General features: G+C 37.1%; 1 protein-coding gene across 1 annotated transcript; it reads right to left on the reverse strand.

The window, feature by feature from the left end:
- Positions 1-2,846: 2,846 nt before the first annotated feature.
- On the reverse strand, positions 2,847-18,306 carry LOC121449146 (vomeronasal type-2 receptor 116-like). Its single transcript, XM_041653383.1, has 6 exons — positions 18,110-18,306; positions 12,202-12,493; positions 11,116-11,928; positions 9,526-9,753; positions 7,265-7,388; positions 2,847-3,751 (listed from the first exon to the last, which is right to left on the reverse strand). Exons 1-6 carry the CDS (start codon positions 18,304-18,306, stop codon positions 2,847-2,849), a joined length of 2,559 nt encoding a protein of 852 aa, XP_041509317.1.
- Positions 18,307-19,660: the final 1,354 nt, after the last annotated feature.

Here is a 19,660-nt window from a genome sequence, read left to right on the forward strand (position 1 = left end):
CAGTGAGGTTGTGGTGAGGTAATAGGAAGTTTTGGGGTGGAGTGGGACTTGTAGATTTCAGGTTCTGATGGATGGGATGGGGTATTTGAGCAGCCCACCTGCAGGAACTTTTCCTGATGGCTGGCTAGAGAAGCTGACGCAGGTGGGGGTGTCTGTGCCAGTGCAGCCTGCAGGCGTAGACAGGTGAGTGGTGACGGGATTGAGACAAGAAGGCTTCTTTTCAGGTGAAAGCACAACAACCTTTATTTCTCCAGAGCTAAAGCCATTTATACCTTTACAAAGCTTCCATGGAAAACCACCAGCCAGAAAGAACACAAGCATCCTTGTCAATTACAGACCACAAGGAAGTTCTGCTGTCAGTCAAGGGGAATGAGGGCAGCTACATCACAACAGGAGAAGGGACCCAGGGTTTTTCCCAGGTATGGGGGGACTTGAAAGTGGGGTGTCCAACCATGTGTGCAGACATTCACCTTTTGGTTCTTTCTGTCAGACTGCTAAAATTAATGATTACTACTGTAGAAAACATATACAGATGAACCTTCCTAAATGATATACATCTCTGAAGGAGATCTAAATAAAATTACTAATGAATAAGTGAGGCAGACTTTTTATCATATGGTTACATCCAATAGAGTTATTGCCTAAAAGTGATACCAAACACCCCATTTACAGACAAGATTATAGATGATCATCCACAGATTAATGGCAAGAACTTTTTAATAAAACCTAAACAACTTCAACTTCACAACAGATTGAACATGCTGAAGTTGACCTGGTGCTCTCATTGAGCTTTAACCCTGCATTCTATTGTCTTTGGTACTGAAATACACTTTATCCTGTACCAAACATAAACTGTAGATGAAAACACATCCAAAAACCTTTTGATCTACAAAGATATCCTGCCCGCAAAATAGATGAAAGAATGGTTGCACAAAATTTCTAAGAGTAAGTAATCAATATCAGGTTAGATTGAATACCAGATCCAGAAAATTGATCCAACCAGAAACTACTTGGGTGAAGAAAAATCACAGACTAGATGGTCTAGTTATCTACAGTAAAACCAAATCCTAATGTACAAAAAAAAAAGAACAAGTGTCTTGCAATGGCATTGTGTTACACTTATAGATCAGTGCCTTGCTTTGACATCATCAGAAAAACTTTCAGCAGCAGAAACAAACAAATATAGAAACCAACAACTCGTCATGGTGGTGAGAAAATAAATATAAATTTAAAAGAATTGTTTCCTTCACATTTTTTCCTGCAAGCCACAGAAAATAGTATGGAAGATGATATACAGTATATTAAAGCGAGGCTGGATGGAGGACAGCAAAGAAAAAAGGCCTTCTATATAAACAGGATTGAAACACAAAGAAATCACAAAACCTGGAGCAGCAGGCACAGTTTTTACATGTGTGTTTCTCAGTGGCGGTTACATACCTGAAAGTATAAGTAAACACATGTTTCATCCTTAATCCTGAAATAAAATCCAGTTTATAATCACTGACTAATGATAATTGCCTTTCCTCCTAAAAGTCTCAATAAAGAATTTGAATGCCCAGAAAGAGATGTGAGCAGAAAATTCACTCAACCTAATTCTTGGATGTCCTTGTCTCCCAGTGTTGTGTCAGAGTTTCCCCCTTGTCTCTAATTGTTAGCTTGTCATAGCATACATATTAACCAATACATACATTATATATATATGTGTGTGTGTGTGTGTGTGTGTGTGTGTGTGTATATATATGTAGTACATATGTATAACAATTCCCTCTTTTTAACCTACTGATACTTTGAATATTTATTATAGGTTTCAGGTTAAATTTTATGGGATTCATGAGTGTGCAACGCATGGGACTGATTCGCATTGATTCTCTTTAGATCTTTCCTCATGTTTCTAATTTTGACCTAACATAATGCATTAGCTTTTCTTAATCTTAGTATTAATTTTTTACTTTCCCATAGAAAACTATTTGCAGTGAGAGATAGAAGCAGTGGATAAAATAACATAAAGGGGTTATGGGAAGTAGTATGGAAGAATAAAGGAATAAAGGCAGGAGAAGCCATAATCAGGGACTTTATGTGGGAAAAATATTTTTAATGAAGGGGAAAAATAAACCAGTGTTCCATTTCAGTGATTTATAAATTCAATTCTAAAAGTTATTATAACTTCAATTATGAGTATGTACGTTTTTTGAGTGTGTTATTATGTGCACCTCGGAATGTAGGTGTTCTTGGAAGTCAGAAGAGTGTAATTCTTTCATTAGAGCTATTGTTATAGGGACTGCAAGTTGTGGGGAATGGATAGTGAACTCATTTCCTCAGAAAAAGCACACATGATTTTAAATGCAGAGAAACATTTCATCTTCCTCAATATCCATTATATCTATTTATCATACATTTTTCTCTCTCCTAAATTCTACTTCTCTAACTCCTAGGATGCAATGGTATTCACTTTTCTTGCTCCAAAAATGACCTTATTAGTTTTACTATCTGATAGCAATATTTAACTCTACTAAAAGCTTTCTCTGTTTTCATTTGCATTCAAAGTTCCACATTCACTCCTTTATCAGTAGAATTACGTAATGTTTATTTTAATGTTGCTGGGATTGTGAAATTAAGGAATACATCTCTGTACACTAATTGGAAAAAATTGAATCTTATAAAATAATTGGCTGTGTGGATCATTATAGATGACATTGTACAGAAAAGTCGTATACATGACACTGCTGTGCCTCCTCATTAGGAGAAATGATGAGAATCATTAGCCATTCATACAGTTTGCATTGTATTGTATTTGGTGGTTCTGTGCCAGTACTGTAGTTGTCAGATACAATTTATGAAATGTATGTTCAGGAATATGTTTTCTCCCTTATCTTTTGAAGAGAATTTCTCTCTGGTCTTAACAAAATTATGTAGCACTTGGGGATAAAAATGCATCCCAGTAGGCCTGCACTGGAAGCCAAGATGGACAAGACCTCCACAGCCACCATTATCTTGCCCTTGGTGCTATGGTAGACAGGAAGGAAGGATATCCAGACACCACAAAACAACAGCATGCTGAAGGTCAGCAACTTGGCTTCATTGAATGTGTCAGGGAGATTCCTGGCTAAGAAAGCAACAATGAAGCTCACGAATGCAAGGGAGCCATGGTATCCCAGGACACAGTAGAATGCAGTAACTGAGCCCTTGTTGCACACAATGATGATTTGGCCATGCTCAGAGTGCACATCTCTGTCAATAAAAGGAGGAGAAAATTGCAGCCAGATTGTACAGAGAATAATTTGGATGAGCGTACAGATGGCAATGATGTAGTTGGGAACACCAGAAACCAGAAAATACCTCATCCTTGTTCCAGGAGTTGTGACTTTGAAAGCAAGCACCACAGTCACTGTTTTGGCCAACACAGTTGAAACAGCCACAGTGAATACAACTCCAAATGTGATTTGTTGCAGAACACAGGTAGCTGAGTTGGGATGCCCAATGAAAAGCAAGGGACACAGGAAACAGAAGATGAGTGAAATTAGCAAGATGTAGCTGAGATTCTGGTTGTTGGCCTTGACAATGGGAGTGTCATGATGCTTCACAAATATCCCAAGAACCACAGTTGTGAATGCAGAGAAGAACAAGGCCATTAAGGTAAGAACCATCCCTAAGGTGTCTTTGTAGTTCAGAAAGACCACATCTTTTTGAATACACTGGTTCTGCTCTCTGTTGGCATACTGGTCCTCTGGACACCTCACACATTTATCCACATCTTCTGGAGAGAGAAAAGCATGATTACTACAACTACTGCCTTTTATTGACAGAATATTTCAATTCAGTGTGTTGAGTAAACATTGTGATATCTGAGTCCTTTGTTGATGCTGTAGCTGAGAGACACTGCTGCATAGCAATACTTATATTTCTTAACATTCATTATAAATATGGGAAATGAAATTAAATAATATGTTGTCTATTCAAGTTTGTCTTGGTGATAACATTTTATATTATCACAAAACACAGATATTTTCAGTCCTTTCTGAATGCTATGATGAATTGACTGAAACTAGTGAGTTTTCAGAGATTAAAATGATTAATCACTGTATTGCACAGAGTGTATTTAATATCTCAGATCCTGTGGTTAGAGAGATTTTTGATGTCTTCCTTTTTTATGAATCGTTTCCCTGAAATAGATGGAGATCATGTCTTCTATAGGACAAGTTATGTGATACATTTTCTTGTATGACTTCACCAGCCAAAACAGACTGACATACAACAAACAGGAAACAGAATCTGTAGGGACCCTTGGAGTCTTCACACAACATACTAGGATCAAGTTCTTAACCAAAAGGATTGATGTGTCCAAGAGGACAATGGGTAGGGAAAAAGAATCAAACACAGGAGATAGAGAATGAATAGGGGTATGTCAACAAGGGAGGATAGAACGGGTTTTGATCAGGGAGTACATGGCACTGCCTCTGGTTAGAGGAGACAGGTGTGGCCTGTAGGAAAATAGCAGTTTATAAAGGTAAAAGTAGAACCCTCTGATAGGACAAATAATTTAATTTTGATTGAACAGGTTAATTTGGACAGTCATAAAACACTTTTTTGCTCAATAGACTTCAATCACATTTAATTGGATGTCCTAACGTTTGGGGGCTAAGTCCATTATTATGATCTTGGGACATACTGGCATGGAGAAAGACATGGTGCAGGAGAGGGAGCTGAGTATTCTATATCTTTGATTCATAGGCAATGGAAAGTAAATGATCTCACTGTGAATGACCTTCCCTCTGAAGGTAGAAAAAGCTTAGAGGTCACCAAATAGATTGGATCAAAAAAATCCCCTTGCCATATAATAATCAAAACAAAAAAACATACTAAATACAGAAAGAATATTAAGAGCTGCAGAGGAAGGTCAGGTAACATAAATAGGTAAACCTATCAGAATTACACCTGACTTCTCAAAAGGAAACCACGTAAAGCAGAAGATCTTGGATAGATGTGCTGCAGACCTTAACATACCATGGATGCAAACACAGACTAGTATACCCAGTACAGCTTTCTTTCACCATCGATGGAGAATAAAAAGATATTCCATCACAAAAATGGATTTAAATAATACGTATCTACAAACCCAGCCTTACAGGAGGTAGTAGAAGGAAAACCTCAACCCAAAGAAGTCTGAAACACCCACAATAGCACAGACATCTGACAACCCTCCACCAACACAACTCAAAGAGGGGAAACACACAAACACTACCACCAAAAAAATAACCAGAGTTCACAACCACTGGTCATTAACATCATTTAATAGTAATGGATTCAATTCACCTATAAAAAGTCACAGGTTAAGAGAATGGAAACGAAAGCAGAAACAAACATTTTACTGTTTACAAGAAACACACCTCAACCTCACAGAGAGACACTACTTCAAGTAAAGGGTTGGGAAAAGATTTTCTAATCAAACAGATCTAGGAAACAAGTGCGTGTGGCTATTCTAATATCTAACAAAATTGATTTCAAACTAAAATCAGACAGAAGAGATGGAGAAGGACACTTTATACTCATAACAGGAAAAAGTTATCAAGATGATGTCTCAATCCTGAATATCTATGTCCCTAATATAAAAGCAGCCATATATGTAAAAGAAACATTACTAGAACTCAATTCACACATCAAACCCCACACATTAATAGCAGGAGATTTCAACACTCCTCTCTTACCAATGCACCGGACAACCAGATAGAAACTTAAAAGAGAAATAAGAAAACTAACACATGTAATTAATCAAATGGACTTAAAAGACATCTATAGAACATTCCACACTTGGGTAGAATTCAGACACAATGTTGTATGACTGTCAAAACTGTTTCTTTGAGAGAAGTCCAGCAAATTTAGACTTTCAAGGAATCAAAGATGTATGTCATGGTATGAAGCACAATTAGTAAAAACTTTGGGTCAGAAATTGGGTCTCAACCTGAAGATTGGAAAGAAAAACACCCAGTCACTGGCTCTTACTTTGACCTCAGTCTGAAATGGCAATCTTGCCTCTTGGAATCTGAGAAAGAGACTGTGTCTGAGAGCTGTCTCCCCACCCCATTTTATATTTCCTTCTAGGTTTTGAATTAAAGGCATGCAACACTGGGATAAAAACATGCAACACCAGATTTCTATATAAACTAGGGTGGCTACCGGAATTAAAGGTGGTTATTTTGTTTACCATAATCTCTTTTATAACGCTGAAAAGTAAAACAGTTTTACCCTCAGATCTTCAGACAGTCGTTATTTATTAAAGTACAATTGAAATGTCTCTACATTTCCCTTTTTTGTCAAAAAATAATAAAAAGAAGGCTATAACTATTATAAAAAACTTTATACAATATGTACAATGACTATATATAATATATACTGGGAAGAAATATATACACATATTGGAGTCCATTTGCATTTGACATATTGAGAAAAATATTTAGTATGTAGCTTATCTTGGTGAGTCCAAAGGCTTATAGCTAATTTACTTTACATCAAGGACTTACTTTTGTCACAAAGAAAGTAAACTCCATGTGGAGTTTCTTCAATATCCATTATCTTCTCTAGAGTAGATTGTTCTGTTCTATTTTCCTAAACAGTTGATAATACAAATTTTCAAGGACTATGAATTAGCATTATATTGTTAAATGAGCTGTATAGGTTCCATATTTTGAACAAGATTCAAAATGCATGTACAATATGTTATAACAAAATTAATCTGAAATTTGTATCCATATACAAAATTGGTATCAATATTCAAAATTTGTCTACGATATACAAAAATAAAATAAATGTGAAATATGTTAAACTAACAGACCATGTCTGAGAACTTTACATCTCCCTCTCTTGGGCTCAGACTAAAGGCATATAGCACTGGAACTAAGGGTATGCAACCCCTGATTTCTATATCAGCTAGTGTAGTGACTGGGATTAAATGTGCACATCACATTGTGGCTACTGGGATTAAAGGTGTATGTTACTATAATGTGGTCTGTAAGGCTGACTGGTGGGACTGTTTTACTCTTAGATCTTCAGATAGTTTTTATTTATTAAAATACAATTGAAATGCCACTATAATGGTATAACAAGTTTTTTAAAATGAATTTGTTAATAATCAAAGAACAATAAGAATCAACTTAGGAAAGCATTATATCTTATTTCTTCAATAGTCTTTTGGTCCATTGATCAACTCAGTATGACTGAGAGAAGATGATCTATGTGATGTGAAGGATTTATCTAAATAGCAAACACTCACTGGTCTCGTTAGAAACTTCATTTTGTGGGCAGGGGCTGCAATCAAAACAGCAGGCTGCCATTCCCTCCTGCCAGAACTTTCTGAATCCAGGACCACAATCAGCACTGCACACAGAGGGCGGCATCTGTGAAAAATCAGATACATGCTGGTGTCGGGAGTTTTACCTGCTTCTATAAATATATTTCATTATCATGTTGATATACCAATTAGCTAGTATTATATACACCAAAAGAGTTATCAGATTAGGCTTAATACATTTTATAATACCACGCATACAAATGTATGGAAACAAACTGATATAAATTTGAGTAGCTTCCCATATCTAGAAATTTAGGAGGGAGAATGTTTTTTTTTTGATATAAACAAACACTGTAGAGCTTTCAAAGTGTTTTTTTTTTTACTTAATTTTCATCACAGTGACACAAAGCACATTAATAAGTTAGAGGGAACCTTCACTATAACATTTTTCTATATTGCATTAGCATGGTGTCAAATTATTTAAGCATTTTATTAATGGGTAGTTGGTATAAGACTACCCTGCCCACTTTTGGCAGTGCTGTCCCTAGTATGGGCTGTGTGAGAATTCAGAGAAAACCAGTAAGCTATGTTCCTTCAGATTCTGTGATTTCGAAGCCGTCTCCTTATAACTGCCTGCCTTGTCATTTCTTTGCTGTGATTCATATTCCCAATCAAACCATCTCCTGTATAAGATTTTGGTCAATATTTAATCACAGCAACCTCACAGAAAGCTAAGATGAACAGATATCTGAAATAGAGGGAATGTCTCATAAAACGTCAGATAACACACATGAACTCTAAAAACAGCACTGCAATGCCTGACATCTTATAAAGAAAAATACAGCTAAATAGGCAGAGTGAGAAAGGGCATAACAAATATCTATTGAGCTGGAAAGAATGGTGTTTCCTGAGGCGTAAATGCTTTACAAATCCTCCACATATTTGAGGAATCTGAGTAAAAGTTTGATTTGAATTATTTGTTCTCTTGATGAATTATTTCTTGAGTTTTTTATATTTGGGAGACCAGATCTCTGTCTGATTTGGGGTTAGTGAAGTTTTTTTTTCCCTCATTCTGTAGGCTGTTTTATATTATTGACAGTGTTCTTTGCTTTACAGAAGCTATACAGGGTCAGGCGGTCACATTTATTAATTTTTTCTCTCAGTGTCTGTACTGCTGTATATTTAGGACATGGTCCCCACTGCCAATGAGTTCAAATGTACTTTTCACTTTCTCTTCTATAAAGTTAGGTGTGGCTGGCTTTGTGATGTGAGAATGGCAAGGATCAAAAACACTGATGACTACTTATGCTGGAGAGGTGTGGGGTAAAGGGAGCACTTTTTAATTGCTCGTGGGAATGCAAGATTGTACAACCCATTAGGAAGCCAGTATGATGATTTCTCGGAAAAGTAGGAAATAACACCTTCCCTAAATCCCAGTAATACCACTTTGGGGTATTTATCCAAAGATGTTTATTGTGCCACAAGGACATATCATCAACTATGTCCATAGCAGCATTGTTTGTCATACCAGAACCTGGAAACAGCCTAAATGCCCCTTACCAAAAATGGATTAAAAATAGTGGTACATTTACACACTGCAGTACTACACAGCAGAAAAAGATAACGACATCTTAACATTTTCAGGAAAATGGATGGAGCTAGGAAACATCATTTTGAGTGAGGTAACCCAGACACAGAAAGATAGTTATCATATGTACTCCCTCAGAAGTGGTTTTTAAACAAGAAGCTAAGAAAACCAGCTTACAAACCACAATCCCAGAGACCTTAGACAACAATGAGGATGGTAGGAGAGACATACATAGATTTAATCTACACAAGAAGTAGAAAACGACAATACCTCCTGAGTAAATTGAAAGCATGTGTACTTTTGGGGGGAGGGATGAACGGGAGAGGGAGAGCAGAAAGGGGAGCAGAGAAAAATGTAGAGCTTAATAAAAATCAATCAAAAGATAGCACAGTAGTAACAGTCATTATACATTATATATTAGAGGAAAAGAAAGATATTCTGGAATGATAAATATTCATTGTATGCATATCTAAAATTCTTAAAGTACTAATAAATTGTCACATCAAAAATACATGTAGAATCATACAATAGGAGGAATGTAAGTGCTTTGTAAAGTGACTAATTATTTTTAGTTCATTATAAGACAGCACAAATCAATCCCATTGTCTGTGTTACTGCTGTGTAATGCAAAAGAATGCAGTTAAGTCAGACCCACCTGTCTACTTCCTGTTGCATGCTCTATCATGTCTTCATATATATGCAGCTGTTGACCATATGGAAAATATGAGCTAAACTCTCCTATTTTCACCTTAAGTCCAAGACCATATGGGAAATTCCAAATCTGAAAAATGCCATACTTTTCTTGAAGATTTTCTTTCTGGTTCATAATCATTCTGTCTCCAACTGGATTAGTGAGGCGTGTTTTCCTCAGAAAGGAATGCAGCTGAAAAAGATACACCATTCTATAGTGTGTGTGTCCTTTCTTGAATTCATAAAATGTATTTTATTTCATCTTAAAGGCAATATTACTGAAAGTGTCCAGAGGAGAAATAACAGTAAATCATGTGGACAAATAAAGTTATCATAATGTTCCTAGAATTTAAGTTCTTTCAGAAAAAAGCACCAAACAGAATCACAGACATATACGCGGATACAAAACACCAATATGAAAACACATACACATCATAAGAAAGAGAGACGGAGAAATCCAGTCAGAGATTCACTTCCATATAGACATACATAATGCATCTACATATTTCCTACAGACATACACAAATGCCAACACTTACACATGAAAACAATGATACACACAGTGAAACATATGCACCAAAACAGACACACAAAAACAGAAAGCTGTGAAACACATAAAGAGGGCCACAAATACATGCACAAATTAAATTACAAATACACACAAGGAGACACTCACAGCCAAAAACACCTAGAGAGCTATTGATATTGATGGATTTATGCTCATATACAAAGATAGATTGAGAGAAACAGACAGACAGACAAACAAAAACAAAGATATAATATGTTCAAACAATATACACAAGGAACCCAACACATATAAACATGCACTGAAGAAACACAGAAGTTATGCACAGACAAACTCCCATACAGAAAGACATTGGAACAAAAGAAATTTATTTTCAGTTCCTCAAACAGATAGATATGTGGATGTACAGAACCACACACACACACACACACACACACACACACATTCACACACACACACACACAGACACACACACACTAACACAGATACAATAAGAGATACCTGGAAACACAAAAACGTGAAACCATATGCAAGGAGAACCAGGCATTCATACTTATGTACACAAATGTATGTCTTAATCCAAGAATGACACTGTTTACTGTGTAATTACTTTCACTCAGGATGAGAAATGAGGTCCCAAGTGCCTACAGTGTGAGCAGATTCAGTTTAGAACACTTGTGAAAATCATCTCAAAAACGAATTATCACATATTTGAAAATAAATATGCAAGGATTCATCTTCTCATTAGGAAGAGGGTTAAGAAGAAAGGACTTGGGCTTACAGTTTTAGAATAGCTGTGGTGATAGTCAGGTACTCTGTAACAAAATCAGTGTATTTTTTACAAATTGTACCTTCCACACCATTAAGATTTATACCAGCATCCAGATTTACATTATTATGAAGAAAAATTTCCATAAATCTTTATATTGTATGAAATATTCCCTAATTTAGTAAATTGGAACATTTCACAGACATTTAAAGACATTGACATTGATGACATCAAATTTGATATTAAAGAGGAAACATTACCTTTAAGCAGTGAGCAAAATGTCCTTCTCCATTATCCATGGGTTGATTATATACATGCTGAAGAAGCATTTCATGGAGGGCATGGGCCAGAGCATACACCGCATTATATATGTCATAACTCTCATCACTAAAGGCTATGTCAAAAGTCTGTGCCTTTAGCCATTGCAATGAGGCATTGGATAAGCAATTCTTCAGGGTTTTACACATAGAAGCTGAGACTTTGCAGTTCACGTTCATCCACTCCAGCCTGGCCAGGAATTCGTCTGTGTATTTGAGAGGGTTTAGTGTCTGGACAAATGTTTTAAAATGAGAAACCTCAGCATGATAATGTGCAAAAGTTATTTTCCCATTGAATGAATTACGTGGGAAGTCATTCTTAGTTGTAGTGCCATCCCACTGTGAGGTGGTGACCCATATTCTCTGTAAACCTAGAGATCGCCACCTTCTAAAGGCCACAGCTAGAGAACTCTCTGGGTCACCGTAAATGATAACTACATTTGTGGATGATGTCATGATTTGGTTATAATAAACTTCAACTCTTGTCAAGAATAAATGCATCTTGACTGGGATCAAACTCACAAAGGCAAAGCAGACTGTAACTTTTTCCATCTCTCCTCTTAATTGTGTGAGAAATTGAGTACCCTGATCATTGTCTGAGATGGCCAGTCCAATCCAGTTCCAGTTGAAGTAAAGCATCAAAGATATCATGGCCAGGGCTAAAGATGTGTCCTTGCCAGCAATCTGATACAGAAAGGGAAATTGTTCACGATTGCTCAGGATGGGATGGAAAGGTCCATAGGTAATCTGCAGGACCTACAACACAGGGAGCAGCATGAGGTAGCACATGTACATAAGAACTTGTAAACTTACTTTAGGTGTAGACTTCCTTAAAAAACTCCTTATCTGTTACTTCTTCCCTCATCTCAATTTCAAAAAAGGAAATGAGACCCATCACAAATGAATAAAATTGTGAACGACACCGTTTAACACAAATTTGACAGTAGTATCCTACTTAGAATCTTCTTAGCAACTAGGATTATAAGAGCAGAGTTAGAATTTCTTGCAAAGTCACAACAAAAATCTCACCTGTTTAGGTACGATGAGGTTGAAGATAGACCCAACCATCACAGATGTTGCCAAATTTGGTCCTGTAAGCAGCACGAGACACATAGTCTGTTCATAACACATATAATTAGGGGGCAAATCACGAACTTCTTCAGACAAGTGAAAGTGACTATATAATTTTGTCCCAGTTGCACAACCACCCTCTGGACATTCAAATACAAATGATGAATTTGGCAGAAGATCAGGGTTCCTGTTGACTTCATCCATGGAAAAAGCTAAGGCCAGTATAAACTGGAAGTTTTTAGTTGTTGTTCTGTAAAAGGGTATGGTGATTAATATGGACAGAGATCTACAGATGATCCTGAGTAGTCAATAGATGGATTATTATGTGCTGTACCATATTCTCAACCACTGCCAATAATGTTACAAGTGGCCTATGCTGTGAGATTAGAATAATATAAGTAGCTGGAAGCTCGTGAAAAGCTTTAAAAGTTCATTAGAGTGTATCTTCCACAAATAAAGTGAGGCATCAACACCTTTCAAAGAGTGTGATTTTGGGGCTGGAGAGATGGCTCAGAGGTTAAGAGCATTGTCTGCTCTTCCAAAGGTCCTGAGTTCAATTCCCAGCAACCACATTGTGGCTCACAACCATCTGTAATGGGATCTGGTGCCCTCTTCTGGCCTGCAGGCATATACACTGACATAATATTGTATAATAAATAAATAAATAAATATTTTAAAAAAAGAGTGTGATTTCAAGTTCTTATTTTAAAATGCTTACTCTAAAAATATAGACAATGCGGAGGCTTTAACCAAACAATAAACCTATTCATATATGCATTTTGAAATCATTGATCAATGTGAAAAATTCAAGAGATGCCGGGCTGCGGTGGCGCATGCCTTTAATCCCAGCACTTGGGAGGCAGAAGGAGGCAGATCTCTGAGTTCTAGATCAGCCTGGTCTATAAGAGCTAGTTCCAGGACAGGCTCCAAAACCACAGAGAAACCCTGTCTCGAAAAAAGCAAAAAAAAAAAAAAATTAAGAGATATGTGAGCCTATGAGTTTATCATATTTTCTCACGAAATAAACTAAATTTGATAAAACTGTCAAATAATGCCTGTTGAGTGTACAATAGTATGGGAAACACTTGGCTGTTATGCTTTCAATTCTTTATAAGCACTGGGCATTATAGTTAATATATGCCCTTGATCTTTGTGTTATTCCTTTTTTACTAATTTATCTAATGGAGGTGTAAAATTTAAATACCAATGATGTATTTTGTAAAGCTGTATGTATGTATTCAACATGTATATAGACAGTATTAATGTTAATGTGGGTAATTAATAGAGAATGGATTACAAGGTTTTGAATAACAATTTGCTACAGATTAGACTGGCCTCAAAAGTACAAAGATACACCAGCTCCAGGTTCTTCTTGCAGAGATTAAGGCCATGTACTACCTTCTAAGTACTATTCACCTCATTTATGTTTACACAGAATGTCATATATTCTAACTGGAGACTTCTGACCAGTTGTTTTTTATACTATAAAACTGCTTTGACTACATTTCCAGTTACACTAACACAACAATAGCATCCTACATTAATTTGTATATGTCAGTTTAACATATTTGTAAAATAGAAGATGATAAGTAATAAAATCTGAGGAAAATGTTTATGAGGCTTTCTGTAGTATGAGTGGGTAATAAGCAAGTTGGGAGTGAATGATACCAATTTGTGTTTATTTTTTTGGGGAAGAGCAGTAACTTCTGTCTCTTCCTAGTCATTTCATATAATCTTACCATTGAACATTAATCATACTTTTTCATTCTAAATGATTCACACAGTGTAAAATGAACCTATTTCCTGTAGTAATAAGAGCGGCGGGGCTGCGTCCCCAACACCCCAGTCGCCTGCACGGCTAGCTTATACCCGAAATAACAACACACAAACTGTATTCATTTAAACACTGCTTGGCCCTTTAGCCCTAGCCCTTACTGGCTAATTCTGTTATCCCGATCAACCCATCTCTAATAATCGGTGAGCACCGGTCTTACCGGGAAAGGTTCAGCATGTCTAACCTGGCGGCTTGCTTCATGGCGTGTGTCTGCCCGGGAGCGGGGCATGGTGTCTCTCTCAGGCGTCTGCTCCCGAGAGGAGAGCTGTGGAGTCTGACCTCACTTCCTCTTCCTCCCAGCATTTTGTTCTGTTTACTCCACCCACAGGGCCAAGCAGTTTCTTTATTGCTTAACCAATGAAATCAACAGATTGATATATGACACTCCCACATCAATTTCCCACTTAAATATTGTACTACTATGATTTCCTTATGTATTTACATATATATTTTCAAAATTATTTTTGAATATTTTTATTACCACACAGAAAAAGTGTCATTGAAAATTTTAGTAACACACAACAGGAATTGGAGACTAGATCTTGTGAAGCCCAAACACCAATTCCTTTCTCTCAAACATTAAGAAACATAAATCCCTTGAGCAGTTATAGTTCCCAGTGCACTAAATTTCTGTGTTTGATAACAACTATTAACAATACAAAAAATTAAAATGTGTGTAGTCTCCACATTGGTAAAATAAAGAGTTATAATTAGCAAAATTACTGAAAACAAATTTAAGAGGTACATAGGAAATAAGTGTCAGAAAACAAACAATTTAGATACAGAGAGACAATACCTTTGTTTTTAAAATAATGGCAAAGATGTGCTAGTATGTAAGTGCCCTATTCCCCCTCTAATGTGTTGCTAACAATCACACACCAGGGCTGTCAATCAAGGAAGTGAAAATGAAAGAGTCAATCACACCTTTCAAAGAATGAGAGCATATATTTCACAGTTCATAATTCCTTTTTTAGCAAAACTAGAATGAGAAGTGAACTTTGAGATTAAAGGGCAGTGATTTTAATGTATGTAAATGAAGTATGGAGAAATAGGAACACATATGATGTTTACAATGGACAGGTCTCTTGCTTCCAATCTTGATGCAGTTTGAGGATAATGGAATCACATCAGATCATTCAAGAGAGTAACTGTATACCTATGGGAAAACTCTTCACAGCTAGGTGTGTTACAAGTATTAGTCACCCTAGCACATGTTTTACAATCTCACACATTGATGAATGTCCATCAATTATTGTAATCTATGGCATTTACTTGGGCCCACTTAGGATGATAATAACTGAAATAGAATGGGGTTTTATTTAATAAGTCATCTCCTGCTACAGTGTTGTATGTATATGTATTTCTGATCTTGATTAAAGCATTCTGTCTGTATAGCTCATCAAAAATGTAATGTATAATTAGAGATACAGATTAATAGATAATCATATATAATAGTCAAAATTGCCCTCCCACCTGTACAAGCCTAGTAAACATGATACTTCCACCTGCCTAGGCAGAGAGCACAGAGCCACGGACATAGTCTCATCCACTTGCCTTCCAACTCTGAGTGGGCACACAAACACCCAGGCCCAAAAATACTGTTGAAATGCTCCAAAGCCAGAGTTTGTGCTGGAAGCATGGCCCAGGAAGCTGCACTTCAAAACTGCTTGGATTTTATTACTTGCTATGGACCAAACCAAAAAATTCTTTCCCAAAGAAGCCATGCCTCTGCCTGCCTCTACCAAAGAGAGCCCATCCAAGAAAATGCAACTACAAAACCATGCTTAATGCTGTTTTTTGTTTGTTTTTTTAAGCATTTTCAGGTTTTACATAGATTTAGTCCACAAGATTGGCAGATCAATTAGTTATTGCAAGGAACTGCTTGTATCCCACTTCTGACACCAGGTGATGTGGGAATCCTATCTGTGTACTGTGATTACCATTAGTGAATAAAGAAACTCCCTTGACCTGTTGATAGGTCAGAACTTAGGTAGGAGGAGAAAATGGAACAGAATGCTGGGAGGAAGTAGGCAGAGTCAGAAGAACATCATGGAGCTGCTGCCACCAGAGACAGAGGCCTGAGAACTTTGCTGGAAAGCCACTGTCACATGGTGATACACAGAGTAATGGAGACATGCTAAATTAATATGTAAGAGTTAGCAAATAAGAAGCTAAAGCTAATGGGTCAAGCAGTGATTTAAATAATACTTTTTCTGTGTGATTATTTCAGGACTAAGATAGCCAGGTGACCAGAAACCACCAAGCAGACTCCTTCCAATAATGGGAGAGTGTTTTTATGAGTGTGGGCCAATGCCCATCTTTCAGTGGATATGCCTATAGAGAATTTAGGAAATATAAGACAAGTCTTTTCTGTAAATGGTATTATGTCTTTTTTTAAATATAAACTAAAAATTGATTTATTCTTTTTTTAAATTTATTTATTTATTAAAGATTTCTGTTTCTTTCCAGCCACCGCCTCCAATTTCCCTCTCCCTCCCCCAGTTAAGTTCCCCCCCCATCCCGAAAAGCAATCAGGGTTCCCTGTCCTGTGGGAAGTCCAAGGAACCCCCACCTCCATCCAGGTCTAGTAAGTTGAGCATCCAAACTGCCTAGGCTCCCACAAAGCCACTACGTGCAGTAGGATCAGAAACCCATTGCCATTGTTCTTGAGTTCTCAGCAGTCCTCATTGTCCACTGTGTTCAGCGAGTCCGGTTTTATCCCAGGCTTTTCCAGACCCAGGCCAGCTGGCCTTGGTGAGTTCACAGTAGAACATCCCTATTGTCTCAGTGTGTGGGTGAACCCCTTGGGGTCCTGAGTTCCTTGCTCGTGCTCTCTCTCTTTCTGCTCCTGATTTGGACCTTGAGATTTCTGTCCTGTGCTCCAATGTGGGTCTCTGTCTCTGTCTCCTTTCATCGCCTGCTGAAGGTTAATATTCAGGAGGATGCCTATATGTTTTTCTTTGGGTTCTCCTAATTTAGCTTCTCTAGGATCACTAATTATAGGCTCAATGTCCTTGGTTTATGGCTAGAAACCAAATATGAGTGAGTACATCCCATGTTCCTCTTATTGGGTCAGGCTTACATCACTCAGGATAGTGTTATCTATTTCCATCCATTCATATAATGTACCAATCACACTTGCTTTTTATTTCTCCCAAGTCCACCCTCACACCCTTGTGCCCATCCCTAAAACTTACACGAATTTTTCAGTTTACAAAAGAGATAAAAGCTTTAGATAAGTTAGCATTAATCTGTACTGAACTCCACATTGTAGAAAAAGCAGCTAACAGGTGTCTATATAACAGCTGGAGTAGATTCACACCTTTGAGTCACAGCCAAATCTATAGCTTTGGGCTAAAACCCATGAACATTCTTTTCTCCTCTGTCCAGATTTGACACAGGCAGTTTTACCAGTCCGGCAGGTTTGTCTTATTAACAGGCTTCCTAGCAAAGGATAAACGGGTCTCAGGTGTAACTCTTACTATTCCTTTATTTAAAAGAACTTGCTTGGCAATGACTGCTCTCAGCAATGACTACTTGTGTCTCTGGCAAATGATTAAATGGGAAGAGAAAGGGTCAAAGTCTACGCTGAGGGTCTAAGTGATGAGGTGTATAAAAGTCTGAGGGTGTGAGAGCTTAGTATGTTCTAAGGGTCAGAGAAAATGCTTTACGGTGTGTCAATGCAAGTTGTCAAGGTTGAAGAAGATGATTTAAGATATATGAAAAATGGGAAATGGTTCGGATTTCTTTCCCCTTCTATGCTATTGTTAAACCAAGATTTCAAAAGTTCAGCATTTTAACATTGATCAATAGAGTTCTGATAAGCTGGTTGTGCGCTGACTACTTACAATTAGTCACAAGCTCAATAGTTTAAATGTCCAAACATAACATTTATACAACAAAAAAATTCTTACTTTAAAGAGACAGTGAACACTGTCCTATGGAAATAAAGGCCTGTGGATGTACAAATACTTCTATCCCCACATGAAATATTTATGATGACATTAACATAGAAAATTCAAAGAAACTTACTGTATATTCAGAATATGGTTGAAATAATCTTTCTCCACAGGCCGCTGCTCTGTTATAAGGTAGAAGACACAACCTGTCACCAAATCTTCATCCGTTTCTTTGTTCTCATACATTCTCCAAAAGCACCTGGGTTGAGTGAACCTGGACGCAAGAAGTGGAATGTTCAGGAAAAAGAAGAGAAAAATCAAAGCGACCATCTTTGTCCTCCTTGAAGCCTGGGCAGTGTTTCTTGTGAAGTGCTCTTCAGATCAGCATATTATATGGGTGCCCATATTTTCCCACCTACTTGTATTTCTGCAGCAAAAGCAGAGGCTATTTGTGTATTCATGATCCCTTTATTTCCCAGGTGATTCCTCGCCTCTGGGGAATCTTGGACACTTTCTTCCCCTATGGCTGTGCACCTGATATGCATATGATGCAAATATAATTCAGAAATATATATGAGGAAAATTCAGGTAGTTTCATGACATCATTTAATTTTGTGGAAATTATGGCTCCATGGGGGATGTCATTGTGAGAAAAATTTTGGCCATGACTGCCAGAACAATATTTTTATGTTAATGCCTTTAAAAATGATGTCAGTGGCTTTCGTTAGATGATCCACATTGAGACAGGAAGGACACAAAAAGTCAAAATTCGTAGTTGCACACTTTGAATTCTCTCACAAAATCCCTGTCAGGGAACAAGAGTTCCATGGTTAGAGAAAGTGAGTTTCACACAGCTCGCACAGTGGGCTTATACTACAGGACTGACAGTAACAGAATATCTGACCAAATACTGTGCTTCCATTGTCTTGAGAACAAATAATCAGCTGCAATTCTAAATTTTTCTGAATCCTGCTGTTCTACAGTCATCCAAATCCCCATAGAATCAGTTACATTTATAGTGTTGTAAAATGTTTTTGAATATTCACCAAGATCACTACAGATTCTGTGTTCTACATTTCAAACACTCAATCATATCTATTATACTTCCTCCAAACAACAAAAAATAAATAGAAGATAAGGCAAATATTTTGTCTATAACATAATCTCCCTCATATCTCCCTCCATGAGTATCAGTTTTCATAGATCAATTAGTCATTTGACAAATTTTCCTGCTTTATCTGTGATTTACTACAGGTTTTTTCTCATTTTAGATTCTGTAGTGGTTGTGAATATGTCTTGTGAAAATCTGCAAAGGAAAGATACTGTGAAGTGACCATCAGCTCAAGGCATATTTTGCTTTCTTTTGCCTGAATTTAAGCAAGCTTTTTGAAATAAATTACATATTGACCATGATAGAATTTGCTCAGGACCAACATCTGGAAACATTCCAGGTTAGTTACTCATAAGTTCTTCTTATACCAATTTCCAACTCATCTCTTTTCGCTTGCCTTCTAGAACCTGCATTACCACTGTGAGGTTGCATTGATGAGTGTGAGCTGATGAGTCTCTTTCAGTGGATGGATATGGACTGCAGTAAAAGCAGAACAAAAATAGGCCAAGGAGGCCCAAAAATACTGGCTTATTTCCAAATTGACCAAAAGTCAGAGAGTTGAAACGTATCTCT

Source organism: Microtus oregoni, unplaced genomic scaffold, assembly GCF_018167655.1.
Source record: "Microtus oregoni isolate MIOR12 unplaced genomic scaffold, Mior012 000006F_ref0000085, whole genome shotgun sequence".
In the NCBI taxonomy this organism is placed as follows: domain Eukaryota; kingdom Metazoa; phylum Chordata; class Mammalia; order Rodentia; family Cricetidae; genus Microtus; species Microtus oregoni.